The sequence below is a fragment of the Ambystoma mexicanum genome, chromosome 11 (genome assembly GCF_040938575.1).
Source record: "Ambystoma mexicanum isolate Mex_15411 chromosome 11, UKY_AmexF1_1, whole genome shotgun sequence".
Lineage (NCBI taxonomy): Eukaryota > Metazoa > Chordata > Amphibia > Caudata > Ambystomatidae > Ambystoma > Ambystoma mexicanum.
Genome location: NC_090934.1, coordinates 450700030 through 450715361, shown reverse-complemented (window position 1 = coordinate 450715361; position 15332 = coordinate 450700030). Strand labels below are relative to the sequence as shown.

Sequence of the window (15332 nt, the reverse complement as noted above, 5' to 3'; positions counted from 1 at the left end):
TACACAACACCTCAACGTTCAGTAAGTAAAAAACTGCGGAAAAGGGATAATAGCCACCAACATCACTAAAAGTAATGTAGCTACTAAAGTTCAAGAACAACATGCTCTCCTCTAGATTAGGAGAAACAAACTCCTCGCTAATGACTCGCGGGGTTTGAAAGAAGACCGTGCAGCACCAGCATGTGTTTTCACCAAGTGCAGCAAAACGCTCACCACTTCCTAGTAAACACTAAGAAAGGACTATACTTTTCGATTAAATACTGGCCGGCAAGAAAATACAGCGGCCATCTTTTACATGCAATTTTCCTAGTGAACACTAAGGAAGGACTACACTCTTCAGTTAGGTACTAGCCGGTAAGAAAAAACTAGCCTTGAGGAGTTTCTCCACTGCGTCCTCCATCCGCCCCTTGAGGGCATTTTCAGGGACCCCGATGATGCGCAAGTTGTTCCTATGGGAGCGCGACTCCAGATCGTCACACTTTGCCTTGACTCCTTTCATGTCACGCGTTAGGGAGGCCACAGTGTCCTGGAGCGCGGTGATGCCATCTTCGTTCACTGAGATCCTATTTTCCGCCTCAGTGATCCTCGATCCTGCCTGGTCCACTCGAGCCTTAAGCGAGGCGACGTTAGCATTGATGTCGTCTAATTTTTCATGGAAGGAAGCAACGTTTTTAGCCATGGATTACATTAGTAGGGTGAGGTCAGGGTCCTCGACCGCACTGTGCAGGGTTAAGTCTGGCTCGTCCTGTGGCGATGATGTGCTGGCTGGCTCATCTCGAGGGACTTGTCCATTGTACCTCCTTGGGCCCCCGCCTTATTTCTGCTAGGCATTGTCGTTGTGGTGGGCTCGGTTGCATTGAGGGCCCACTTATGGGTAGGATGGAGAGCTGAGATGGGCCGCGACCGGCAGGCTCAAATGCAGTGTCCTTCGGTGGTGGTAGGCGGTTAGAGGCAGGTGGGGGACTGCCGTGGATAGCAGAGAGTCAGCAGTGGAGCGGCAAGGCTGTGATGGCGAGCGATCGCGGCCTCCTTATGTGTACAGGTTGCATGGGGGTGCCAGCGGGATCTTTCTTAGGGGGGCGCGGGCAGAGGCGGCGACACTGTCAGCGGGAAAGTGGGCAGACAGTATGGTGAGGGCCGCTTCCTTATGACAGTACAGGCCAGTAGTGTCACAGACAGCGGGCAGAGGTCTCGACGCCCACCGCTCCAGCCCCCGCTCACCTGGTCCGCGGCGGCAGCGGGGCGATAGGATCCTCCGTGTCGTCGGCGCCGGGGAGGTCGCGATGATCACTGACGCAGCAGGTGGCACCCACAGTGTGGCGGAGTCTGCAGCAGGACCCCCCAGGCACCCGCCGTGATTTCACAGAGCGGAGGGAAGCGGGAGCGGGGAGGGGACGCAGGAGTCAGGCAGGAGGGAGGGGCGGATGTTAGGCAACCGCAGGGGCCGGATGAAGTGCTAGGCCCAAATCCGACAGGGCCGCCAGCCAGGTCCCAGGTGGGCCGATCGAGACCAAAATCGCACAAAATGTCCAGTGCAGTGGCAGAAACAACTCGGCCAGCCGATAGTCCTTCACAATATCGGGAACCGCAGATGGGAGCAGATGAATGCCGAGGCCGCACGGAGCTGAAAGGCTAGGCAGCCATCTTGGGCTGCTCCACAGCGACACCCCAGCATTGGCTTCTTCTAAAGCAGTTGTGAAAGTCTGAAATCTTGTTTTGGAAGCCGAGTTTTAGGACCTTTTAGGTACTTTGAGCGACCCGTAAGGTCTCAGGTGGTCTTGTTTGCATCTAGTCTGCATAGTGTGAATTAAAATCCTTTTGTAAATGAATCCGCTCATGCCTCCTGATGTAATGTAGTGAATAAGCAAGTAAATTCCCTTCATTCCGTGAATAAATGGCCAAGGCCCAGTGTGCTTAATAGCTTAAAAGATCTAATTTAGGATCTCATGGCCTCGGGGAGAAAGCGGGACGCCTTGAGAAAATGGTGAGGAGACGGTAGGGACCAAGGGATAGGTAGGGAGGAAGTGGAACTAATTTATTATTTATTTGTTGGGGGAACTGAAAGTGTTGAATTATTAAATTGGTTGTTAAAACATTTTGTGTTAGTCTGTAAGGCCAGGGAGCCAGGTTAGCGGTTATTTGTGAGCTTTAGCCTGTCATATTAAAGCAACCTTTTCCACTACAAGCGAGTCTGGGTGTTTTTGTGCAGTAAGCCCAAAGGGGGGATACAGGGGGAACGCAAAGTGTTCCCCCGGGGTTATTTTTGGCACTGCACAAGCCAACGAGCTGGCCTGCGCATATCGCTCCCCAGGGGTATTTAAAGGGGCAGCGAAGGTTCGGAAGCAGGTGACAGTTAGGAAGAGCGTTTGTCCCCGCCCTCACCCTCTTTTTCTAGGACGGCAAGGGTTCAAATTCCAGGGGAGGTGGGGGTTTTAATTAGGAATTTATGGTTGGTCCCCCCCCAAGAGGTTCATGGGTTTTATGCTTAGAGTTGAAGGGCCGTAGAGGGTTTTTGTGGACAGTTTTCTTGTGAAAGGTTGGGGTATTAGTTGGGGAAGTTGTGATGTAAAGTTTTCGTTGCTGATGTAGCAGGTCAGCCTGGCTGCAGGTCATAGGAGGAAGGAGTTTGGTGTAGAGGGGAGTCCTAGGGTATTGAGGTTGTTGCTTGCCGGGGGCATGGTCCCATTAGATGAGGGGGGACTGAAGCACAATGGGGGAATAGCATGGGAAATGATGGGGGTGGTGCTGTTTGCACAAACAGGCTACCCCGGGGAACAGGTATTAAAGATGGAGGGGCATGGCCCCGGGGAGAAAGTGGGACGCCTTGAGAAGATGGTAAGGAGACGGTAGGGACAAAGGGATGATAGGTATGGAGGAAGTGGAACAAATTCATTATTTATTTGTTGGGGGGAATTGAAAGTGTTGCATTATTAAATTGATTGTTAAAAAATGTTGTGTTAGTCTGTAAGGCCAGGGAGCCAGGTTAGCGGTTATTTGTGAGCTTTGGCCTGTCATATTAAAGCAACCTTTTGTGATTCACTTCTTTTTTTCGCTCTCTACACTGATTCTGACTGACTCAGTGAGTCAAATAGTCAGCAGCAGAGCAGAGCACGTCGGCCCACATGCACACACTGGGCCTGATTACAGGTCTGCCGGTAACCGCGCTGGAAAACCAGCAGGTAGCCGCTGGACCTGTAAAGAATTACCAGCGCCTGACTTCCTGGTGCCACTGGGATATTCCAAGAATGGTGGCCGGGAAGTCAGCTGCCGGCAATTTTGTTAGTCCCCATTCCCATGGAATCCTTTGGGACTCCATGGGAATGGGGACACAGGTGCACCAGCACATTAACAACGGTGCTGGTGCTCCCGTGAGAACTTTGCGAGTGGGTGCCGTCCCGCCCGACAGGTCTGACCCTGGCGGGCGGGTCGGCACCCGCCCGCAGAGTTGTACTGTGCCGATACAGAAACAACAGTACCGGTAGGCTTACCGGCACCATTGTTCCCAAACCGACACAGTTGTAATGCGACCCAGTGTGTCTCCACTCTCCTCAAGAAGGCCACGTTCCAGGCTTGCCCATGCGCTCCTCACACACTTGTCTCGTCGTCATACTCATGCTCTGCTACCGTGCTCATCTCAAGTTCTGCTCCAAATAGATCTGCTCTCCTGGGTGTGTGGCTTGCTTCTGGCCACACCCAGAGCAGTAGAAAGTACTAGACAGCCACCCAGAGGCCTAGGCAGCCCCCAAGAAAAGTTGCGTGATGTCACTCACATCACATGTCTAATCAACATGAACAGTCGAGCGGGATGCCTGTGACACCACATCGGCGGGTGCCAGCCAGATCTGGAACGTGGAAACAACCCCCCCCCCGGGCCTGTATGCTTATTGCGATTGGTTCTTTTGTTTAATTCAAATGTAACTGTCAGAACTTACAGTGAAGTAACAACGAAGTGAATAAAATGTCCAGTTCTAATTTCCCTTTGCGCACCCTGCCTCGGGACCTGAGTCTAAATGCTGTCTAGAGAGGTGCTCGACTCAAACACTGGAAAAAAAGTTGTTGAGTAACACATACACACATGATGCAGCATCTTCATTGACCTGAAGTGTGTATTTTACATTTCGGCGGCCCCTCTTTGTGGTTTACAAAACCGGCCGACATGAATCAAATTTGAATCGGCTGGTGGCCAATAACCTAATAAGCCAGTCCAATTCTGTCTGCTGCCGACTTTCTAATGCTCTTCACTTGGCTGCCTCAGCACTGAGTTCCAGCACCTTTCGTATGAAATACAACCAATAGGATCTGGGTCAGTGGGTTTTTTGTAGGATCATCCCGGTAGGGTTTAACAGTTACTCATTCCTGTGTCAATGATTACCAAGCTTGACATCTCTGAGGTGCGCTAAACCCATCTCTCCGCAGAAACTGTGTCAACAATTTAACCACTTGTTTACTCTTTCAGGTGCTGGGAAAGAGGCTGAAATCCTCGCTGCGACTGTAGCTCAGAATACAGGTGGGGATGAAACCGAGGACTTCCTTGCTGCAACTGTAACAGTGGACACAGGTGAGAAAGGTGTGCTGAAGACCCCACTACCTGCTAGAGAGGAATGTGGCAATTGGGGTGAATACCTGGGGCTGCTTATTATGTTTAATTTTTCCAGTGATCGTCACTTCTCGAGTAGCCACATATGAAAAAAGAGGCCCTGGAAATAACTTTCAAAGTGACCCCATATTACACATTTTCAGCAAGCCCAACCCTTTCCTATTGGAACATTTGGAAGTAAAACAGGTTACTACACAAAAGAGGCCCAAAGTGCAGGGGCCTCCCGGGAAATATCTAGCATTCCCTATAGGCCAATACACCGCTGCCAATTAAAAGGCACTAATGAAAGTGACGTAAAGACAGGTGCCAATGTCACCTCCGGCACCTCCAGTGAGTGCCGCCAGTGCTCCCATTACAGAAGCACAGTGCCAGTGCCCCCAATAGGAGGCTGTGCTCATGGTAGGGAACTAATGGGCTGAGTCCTTCATTGGCTTCTTCTAAAGGAGTTTTAAAAGTTTGAAATCTTGTCTGGAAGCCAAGTTTTAGGACCTTTTAGTGACTTTGAGCCACCCGTAAGGTCTCAGGTGGTCTTGTTTGCATCCAGTCTGCATAGTGTGAATTAAACTCCTTTTGTAAATGATTCTCCTCATGTAATCTAGTCAATCAGCAAGTAAATTCCCTTCATTTCGTAAATAAATGGCCAAGGCCCAGTGTGCTTAATAGCTCTAAAGATCTAATTCAGGATTTCAACTCACCTGTTTGTCCTGTGATAATCTACAGCTATTAATCACCTGCAAATAAGGCCTCCACCAGAAGCCAGGACACATGCAAACTTGAAATGCGCTGCTGCAAAAAGGAAAGGACCAGAAAACATGCTTTCTCTGCCTATGCCCCAAAACTATGGAACCTCCTCCCTGTTACATCAGATTCGCCCGCATGTTCCTACAATTCAGAAAATAATTCAAGACCCACCTCATCAAGGAGTCTCGCCTCCTGAACAGCTAGGCCATCACGTCGCTCCTATGCCACCTGGCTTGCTAGACGCGATAGCCCCTCTCCTCCACGCCACCCTGTAGAGCTCTACCCCTCCTCTGTGACCCTCTGTATTCTACCCCCACTTTATATCTGTTCTGTTTTTACCTCTGAAAAGCATTCCGTTATGCATCTGTACTCTTGTATACCTCTGTAAAGCAATCAGTTGAGTATCTGTAGTGTTTTATACCTTTGTGAAGCACTCTGTTGCTTCTGGAAGCTAGGTCCACGCTCAATAAATATAATAATCATAATAGTAATAAGGTCTAATAATGGGCACATATTCTCCAGGGAGGAACCTGCCTTCTCAATATTAAGGTTGTATTATTTGAAATGTGGTAATGCTGCCTAACGACAGACCTCAAGGTGATAACTTATCCATGACATTTTTAGCTGGCCCTGAAATATCCAGGACGGCGCCTGTGAGAAAGGGGAGAAGAACAAGTATCACCAATGTAAACTGCTTGGTGCTTTGCATAAAATCCAAGAGCATTTTGGGAACATAAAAAAGAACACAGATTTTTATATATGAGATATATGTAACAGTAATTCAAGCCTTCATCCCTTCTGAGCACATAATACACACTGGCGTTTCTGCTTATTTAATTTATGATAACGTCCTACCAGTAAAGGAGCATCAAACTAGAAACCACGTATGCAAATTTGGAGAGAGTTGTCTTTCATGGGTCAGGTGCAAGCTTTTCTGCTTTAGCAGGCAGCTTGCCTGTCTTGAATGGACTTCTTTCCCAGTGGTCTCCCTACCAAATAATCCGTTGCAACAGTGTGTGGGGGACTTATTCAGCGAACACCATGCTGGGTATTATGCATGACAGAGTGAAAAGGGCCGTTTTTGGAGATTCTCAGCGCTCTGCCCCGGCTAGCCCCAGCCAACATAAAGCCCTGCTTTTGCCCATGTTTGTAAGTGCCAAAGCTGTCTTCTGTCTTCAAGGAAGCCTAAGCCCATCTATGTGACACAAATGTGTCAAAAATTCATCCCCTTGTTTTCACTTTTGTGGGGTTAGAAATGAAACTGAGGACGTCCTCGCTAGGATTATAATGCGTATTACGTTTCATTCATCCAGCGAGTCTGACTTGTGCAGTAGGCTAATGATGATCACTGCAAAAGGTACAAATGAGAGTGATTCAAAACCAGGTGTTCATGTCACCATACCTGCACCTCCTCTGAGTGCAGCCTGTGCTCCAATTATGGAGTGTAGGGCATATGACCCCATTACCGGCTGATGTGCTCATGGTTGGGATATTATGACCTGGGACCTCCACATGTTCCAAGGAAACCTGACACCTACAAAAGCAATGGTGACAATCTGGAATGTAATTTTCAGGCCAGCATTAGGGCCTTTCATTGTTTCAGTTAAAAATTGATCCCTGCTACTTCGGAGGCCCCTTGTGACTCTGAAAAAGAAAGTTCAGTAACTTTTACGTGGCCATTTGTGGTTTTGGCTCCACTCCCCACTCCCTTTGCTGGCCTGACTTTCTTTATTCTGCTGTGCAGAGGCCAACAAACCTGCCCCCTGATAATCTACAGCTATTAACTTTTTCCATCCTATTCTATTCTATAACTGGTATTTTACCTGCAGAAAGAAACAATAAAGTGGGGCTATTGTGTGAACATATTCCCACAAGGAGCATCAGTCCTCACAAACTGAAGCCTGTGTCATTTTAAGTGCACATTTGCTGGTCAAAAAAAGCAGACCTCTACAAAACTGTTGTTAGCAAGGACATGATTTACTCCCCTTCTGCTCTTTGGTGTGGGGATGTGAATCATTTTAGAGAATAATGAAGTTTGAGGTGTAGCTCATGTTATGCAACCTCAATAACAAAAAGTGGGAAATCACGTATTGCGAATTACCTTGCAAAACATATTAACTATTAAAATCTATGCAACACATGGCTTCTTCTCCAAACAGAAGTCATATACCTAGGTTACACTGAATGCATTCTCCCCATTCCTTATAGTATATTGTGCTTTTGATCAGATATGTGCTCCGGAGATACAAAGGTGCGCCAGTGGCGTATTTAGGCTTTCAGCAGCCCTAGGCCCAAATAAGTGCGTCTGCCCCCCAACTTTACTCCACCTCTGCCAGACTTTGCACCTTCAGTAGATTCCGCCCCTTCAACAAACTCTGCGTTGCCCAAACTACACAACTTCACCCCCTTTTTGTCCCTCATTTTGGCTCCATAACATTATAAGGATGTTTTTAAGGTTGCAGGGTTTAGAACATGATTATTTCCTCTCTATTAATTCAAGCCTGAGATCTTCTATGTTATGTTAGTCGAAAGAGTGTTTTCAGATCCCTGCTGCCCAAGATTTGGAGAAGGCAATGTGTTCTACAGCTGAGTGCACTACAGTTACTTGTTACAGTAAATTGTCATTCAGTTAGCTCAGAAAGACATCTTTTAGAGGAAACAATTAGAGCACAAGCTGTCTGCCAACTGGACACAAGTGAGAGAAGTTAGGAATGAGGAATTGTGGTTTCGATGCTAATATCTGCTTTCTCTCACAAATTGCCTGCTGTCACTCTGAGAAGCACCTAGAGTGGTCAGTACTAATAATGCAACATTACTAAATTTCTACATCCGGTCTTGTCAAATGGTACAGTTTACATATGAAATATAAGCAAGTTGTACGAGCACAGCTGATACAAATGTTGAATGAAAAGAACCCAACCCCCTTCTCATAGTTACAGCGCTGGTGTTAGCAGGGGGCAAAATGGAATTACCAAAGAGCTTTATATCTGTCATATGTCTGTGATAGTTGTATGACTGAATCACCAAATACCTTACGCACACTTGGTTTGGTATGTCTTTCCTTGTTTTAATTTGTTTAACACAAAGCTCACACTAACAATACAGCTTGTGTAAATATCGAGCATATATCATTTTGGGTAGGAAAGACTTCTGCTGCCAGAGTGGATTGACTGCTAAAAGCTCAAAATTACTCTGGCAGTGTTGTGGATCAGTCAGACTCGGGAAAACAAAATTGGCTTTATATTTAAAAAATAAAAAACAGTAAATTGAAATAGGTCGGGCCTATTCGTCTTTGTTGTAAATACGTCTCTGGTGCGTTAACTAAAACTGCTGGTGCCTCAAAAAAGTGTTTACCTTTTCCCGCAGCCCCTTTGCATCTGTAAACCTTTAGCTGCACCAGATCAATGCATTTTTGTTGTTAATTTATGCGGGACAGGCAGGTTTTTCTAGCCATAGACGAGAGGATTCCAAACATCGCTTTGAAGTGGGGCCTCCTGCAACTTCTGCCAGCTCTACTTGTCTGTCACATTAAAATTGAAGTTTGGTAGGAAGTCACTAGTCTTCAATTAGCAATATTGTGTCAAGGTCCTGTAATCAATCATTCACTGATACCACTTAAAAGTAGTGTGATTAGGACTAGGGAGGGTGGAAGCAGAGGTGTCTTTCTGGCAGGGGTGAACTTGTGTAAACATTCCAACTGGAAATACTGGCTTGTGGGAGAGGGAAGAGGGAGAAGATGTAAGGGGGAGAAACCGAAGCAGGAGGGTAATACGGTCCGGCTATGTGCAAAGAAACCAGTACAAATGCTAGGAGGCCAATCCAGATGCATTTTGAATTATCCATGGGTATTTTAGAACTAGTAGAGTCGTACATGCCACATGCACAAGATCACACATTGGACCAGTGGAGGCTGCAGCATGGTTGTTTGATTAACTACATGAAAATGGGTGTGACTGGGGCTTTGGGAGATCAATAAATATTCACTCTGGCCAATCGTATCCTCATGCATATTTACAAATAAGGTGCAGTATTTGTCTCAGAATTGATCAGACACAAAGACACCCACACACTCACATATGTCACAAATGCCACAGAAAGACACACTTCTCAAGTATTAGTTGTTCATGCGTTGCACACTCCATCACTCCCAGCACAAGAAGTCTCGATGGGTATGCTGGACCGAACCAAACAGATTGACATCACAGATAGAAACAAGTTGGAGTAGTGAATGCCCAGAGTGCAAGGGCAGTTGCGGCAGGAGATGCTGCAACATTGTATTCAGAGCTGGGAAGTCTTTTCATTGTTTCTACTAAGCTGGAGGCATGGCTCACCTTAAAAACTGCTACACGCTTGGAGTGCAGTTGTGGCAGTTGGAAAGCAGATTTGAGTGTGAGTTGTCAAACAATTATAGACAAGTTTAATCATGCCAGCAACTCGTAAATTGTACCAATTGAGAAGCGCAAGCAATACTGGAAAGAAACACGTCACAGACACGAGCAGAAACTTTAAAAACGTGTTACCAGTAAACTGCATGCTAACTCATCTGCTCAGGGAATAGTGACAACGGTGGAGGAAAAACATGTGAAGAACACTTAGCGAATGGAACAGAGTGAAAAAGCAGCATTTCTCAAACCAAGGTTCTATTGACTCCCTCCAACAAACCTGCCAATTGAGACATCAGTTACGGTGCAATCGTAGGAGCAATTTGTGCCAATAACTGAGGACTCATTGATGTTGGCACCAGTTGATAATAATTCTCATTTAATCATGGCTCTAAGTTTGCAGTGTAATTCACTAGGTGATTCTGTTCAGGTAAATAACCCTAGAAACATCAATGATGACCATACCTTGGGAAATATAATTAGTATTGCAGCCATGAGCGGGATGAATATGTCGAAATCTCTGGATCTCGAGCAAATAGGGGAAATCTTATATGCCTCCTCGCCTGCTTTTGATGACTCCTTCAGTTAATCGGTATCTTCAGAGGAAAATGAACAATCCGATTTGGAGGCACTAACTATTCTGAAAGTGCAATTCACTTTGTGCAACAACCTATACAAAGATCATCAGGTTCTAAAAATGGGCATAATCAAATAGGTAGTTGTAGTTCTGTTTGCACATACTGAGCATCAAGGTTTGCTTAATAATCGGCAGACATCAATGGGAGAGGATCCCAAAGTAGAACCAGGTGATCAGAGTAATGAGTTCATAGACATGATGAACACTCCCCCACAGATTGTTGATTTAGAGACTGAAATTAATGATGTCGGTGAAATTGCAGTAGCAGCTACCATACGATTGACTAAAGCCCATAGTCCAAACCATGGAGTTTACTTAAATCATGGCCAATCAAAAAAAGCTTGACTTAAGATGCACAGAGCATTAACTAGGAAAGAAAAAGCTTGTGCTTATGCGTCGGAATCTAACAGTATTCAGATGAGTTTAAAATACCAATTATTGCTGACGAATGGTGTGATTTAATCTAATTTGTTCAGTTTAGAAACTACTAATTGATTGGACTCATCAATACCCAAACCTATCAGCAATGTCCCGTCAAAAAAGAATTAACCGGGAACACGGGACAATTGGGTTAAACACACTAACTTGGAAGCTCCACTATTAAATGAACCTTCCCAGGAAAACCGGGTGGAGAGGGAGCAGGACATTGCTGAAATTGACTTCCACGTCTTTTCCAGTCTATCATGGGAAATCAAAAACAAAGGGCTTGAAATCTTAACTCAAACATCAAGAAATTCGAAGATAGATAAAAGTTTAGTTTGTGACAAGATTAGATTGATAGAACTGTGTCCTACTGTGATGCTGGAAATGCCTAATGGGGGGACATGGCCTCCTGTCCTTGTCCTACCACTCCTCTGTGTGTGTTTCTCTATGATTTCTGCCACTGAGGTCCAGCCTGGACCTCTGGCAGTGCAGCTCTTCCTTTTATCTTTTGGTGGACAACACCCATGGGATACCCTTATGGCAACCATGGGTGGGGGTACACCCTCATACCTCCTATGTATGTGTTTTGGGCACCTGTGTGTTGCCTATAGAGCAGGGTATGGGCTGGTGGCAGCTACATGATGACTTGCAAGTGGCTCTGAGTATCCTCCATTTTGGGACACCCAGGCCCTGCCATAGGAATCAATAGATTCCTACACAAAGGGAAGATGGCCACTGTGGCCTCTTGTTTTCTATTGCCTGTTACCTTGTTTCCTAAAGTCCTAGGAAGCCCTGACTCGGTCCCTTCCACCTGAATGGCTGTTGAGTTGAAACACCATATATGTTTCTGTTTCTTTTCGTCCTAACTGGCTGTTGGGTGGAAATACCATATATGGCTCTGGGGTGACTCCTGTCAGTCTGACTGGAGTATTCTCAGGAGCTGTGTGTTGTGGGTACACCCTAGTGTTGGGACCTGTATGAATGGAGTCTGAAGTGAACTCACATTCTCTGTTCTGGGTGTCTGGTTTCTGTGTGTGTGACACGATGAACGAGACAGCCCTGACTGAAACTGACATGAATACGGTGTAGTATGCTGAAAGGCTGGCTATTTGTCCCAATCCACATTCTTTGTTATGGGTGTCTGGGTGGAGTGAATGGCCTGATTGCCTATGAGCCTAATTCGCTGCCTGCCTGAATGCCTTTCTTCATGATAGGCTGACTGAACTTGGCTCCGCCTGTGTGACTGGGGAACGTATGTGTATATCTGGGACCTCTCACTTACCAATTTGTTCAGAAGCTGATCTTGAAGTTTTTCAGATGCTGAAGTCATAGCTGAAGCAAGAAGAAGCTGTTTCTTGAAGCCCAGCTGGATGAGAAGTCAGCAGCTGCATTTTCTTCATGTAATCCAAAAGCTGCTGTGTTCTTCCAAGGACTGATCTAGAGAGGACTTGCAAAGGAGACCTCTCACCGAGCTACGAGGGACCATCCTGCAACCTGCAACTCTTCATCAGAGGTACCCTGGCAGCCAGTCCTGTGCGTCTTTTGTCTGGAGAAGAGGTCTTTGTGCATCCTGAAGATGAGTGACCGGACATCTCGGGTCAAAGAAGTCCATTGGTGTCACCCAGTGTCCAGAGGTGCGTTTGTGACTGCTGAAAGCTGATTCTGTCTACCGCCCAGAAGATGGGGTACTCTGGCATACTGCTGCTGATTTACCTGGAGCTGTGAAAGTTCCAAACTGCCTAAGAACATTTCAAGGGACATCCTTGCCATCAATACTGCCCACATTCTCCCACCGATAAGTGTCCAGAGTGGCTGAATAAAGAGTAAGGTCTCTCAGTGGGTTTCCCGCCACCAGAAGCTTAACAAAGATGTCCCGAGGATCTTGGTGAGGGTCTGTGGTCCACTACAGTGGTCAAGTCCAGGTTGCCAGAAGCTGTCCAGAGGTCCATGCTGCGGCTGCAGCACCAAAGTCAAAAAACCATGATATTCCAAAACCCGACACCAAAAACGACCTAAAGGTCCCAGGGTTCTTACTCTAATCTGCCAAGCCTTTAAGGAGCCCACAGCAAGTTCATCTTCACAGGACAGAACTTCTACAGTCGGAGAAATTGTCGACCAAAGGAGACCACCGCAAAGAGTAAAACTGCTGCACTTCAGAAAGACTTTGGTTCAATTTTTCTTCTTGGACTCAGCTTCACAGTGACTCCTTCTTCCAAGGGGGGTCCATCCTCGGAGTGAATCATTGAGTGACACCAGGAAACTCTGCAACTTTGCCTGCCAAGGCACCAAAGGTACTGTGACGTGGAAGAGCATCTTCTAGCCTCAGGAGTCGTCCAGGGGTCCCAGATTCATCTTGGATCCTGTTCTCCTGTGGCCTCTTAGGTACCTTGGGGAGGTAGAACCTTTTAAAGAAAGCAGAAGGTCATTGAACATTATTGGATGGGGCTGTAAATGACAAGCTATGTTACTCCCTAACTTTTCCATTACAGGTTGCCTAGGTGGTGGGCGGGGGTTCTTCACACAGAATTGTATATCTCATGTATATCTCATTGAAAGAAAGCATTCTGGCATTCTGCCACTGTTCACAACTAACCTGACTTTCTTCCCTATTCTATGCTGATACACCTCACTTAAGAATTCACATGCCTATTTCAAACTGTCTGCAGTTAGTGTATCTATTACTGAATTGTCGCCTGGCGTGGTGGGCCCAACGCTTTTTCGAACGGTCCTTAAGGGTCTTCGGTTTAATCCGACTGCACGCTCTGCAATTCGCCTCGGGGTGGTCCCTCGGCAAGCAGAGGTTACACGTGGCGTGTCTGTCAACCCAAGGATACTTGCGGTTGCACTTGGGGCAAAATTGAAAGGGGGTACCCTCCATACGCACCCTATGGCAGCGGGCTGGGAGTGTAGGAATATAAGTAATGTACCTATATTAAACAGAGTGTAGGATATGTGCCACCCCCTACTCTCCCTACTTGCAGGGCCGAGTCCAGAGGACTTCCGAGGACCGGCCCGAGGCCAGAGGCCTTCCGAGGCCCAAATCCATCGCTGTAGTCCGAAGGTTGAATTTTCTCCGATCCGGCGTCGAGTGTCGATGTTCGGAGACTCGACGTAGAGGTGGAATAAACGGGGAAATATATAACAATATTAGCAAAATCTGACTAAGTCAGGGAACTTCGCTCAGTGCTTCCGACCAGCATGGCGGAAAAAAACAATCTGAGGGTCCTAGACGCGTGAGGGATCATGGGTACAGTGGACGTCACACTAGGGATAGTATTACTGGCACGCCCTGTGTCGACGCCCAATTTTCGGTTTCAAAAAATAAACTGTAATACTCCGCAGCTTCCACCAGATGTCGGCCTATGCACAGCATGTGAATCTAAGCAGATACAAGCATCAGAAATACGATTACGGTGAGTAATGTATCCCATATATATATATATATATATATATATATATATATATATATATATATATATATTGCTGAATCTTGTTTTTATAAGAAGCTGTTATATCACCTAACATAGTGTGTGGACATTCCTTTGTGGGGGCTTTGGGGATTCACTGTACTTAAAAACTAGCCGGCATCACCTCCTGAAAGCCTTAGCTTGGCTTCTCATCCATTGCTTCCAAATTGAGAGCACTGGCAGGGGTGTTCTGTTCCTTTAACCTACCATATAGAAAGCAGAAATACAGATTCCGCCCTCCCATCTTTACACCTACTGACACTAGTCATTTTATTAATTGCAAGAGAATATTAGAAATTCTGCACTGTATACCACAATTGCATTTTATTTTGTCAAAGGATTTGGAACTTGTTGACTTACTTCAGGGTTTATCTGAGAAACATTGGTGGATTGTCCAATTTGCCTCACCCATAGTATTAGACCTTGTATACTTAGATAATTGGGAATTCCTGAGACAAGTATTAGGTAAACAAGAACTTAATATCTTTCAGGCAAATAAGGCTCCCAAGGGTGCACAGGACAATCACGCCTTAAAATAATTTAAAACTATTATTGGCAACTTGGCAACAGCACTGGGAAAATACATTGACCCCGGCCACAAAGTAATGAAATCAGCAGGAGGGCAAAGAGAATTACATGGACTGACCAGTAAATGATGGTGCAGTGAGGTTATCTATAGTCATGTGAAATTCTAGGGGATTCAATTAATTTATTAATAACCCTATTGGCCTCAGAATATTGATAGAGGCTAATGTCTTTGTAATGCAAGAAAACTGGCTCACCAGTAAATATAGTCTGGCTGTCTATCAGGTTGTCCTGAGATTGGCAAGATATAGAGTGCTTGGTAGACCTTCGGGAGGATTATTTATAGAAGCTAGCTCTTCATTAGGCATGGTTGAATATGTGCCAAATCATGCAATTTGTAACGGACTGGCCACAATCTTAACAATCCAATTGGGAGGCAGGTCACGAGAACTGCTCATAATTACAATCTATGACCACCCCCCTGCCCCGGAGGCCTAGAAACTGTTAATGTTGTTCAATATGTGGAATTTCTGACTAATCAATGGATACTGTGCAATCCC

General features: G+C 46.1%; 1 protein-coding gene across 1 annotated transcript in view; it reads left to right on the top strand.

The window, feature by feature from the left end:
* Positions 1 to 15332, top strand: part of LOC138503502 (tolloid-like protein 2) — a 186946-nt gene that overhangs the window by 32920 nt on the left and 138694 nt on the right. The window contains exon 4 of the mRNA XM_069623284.1: positions 4457 to 4558. Coding sequence (XP_069479385.1) covers positions 4457 to 4558 — 102 coding nt within the window. The remainder of the gene's footprint in view (positions 1 to 4456; positions 4559 to 15332) is intronic.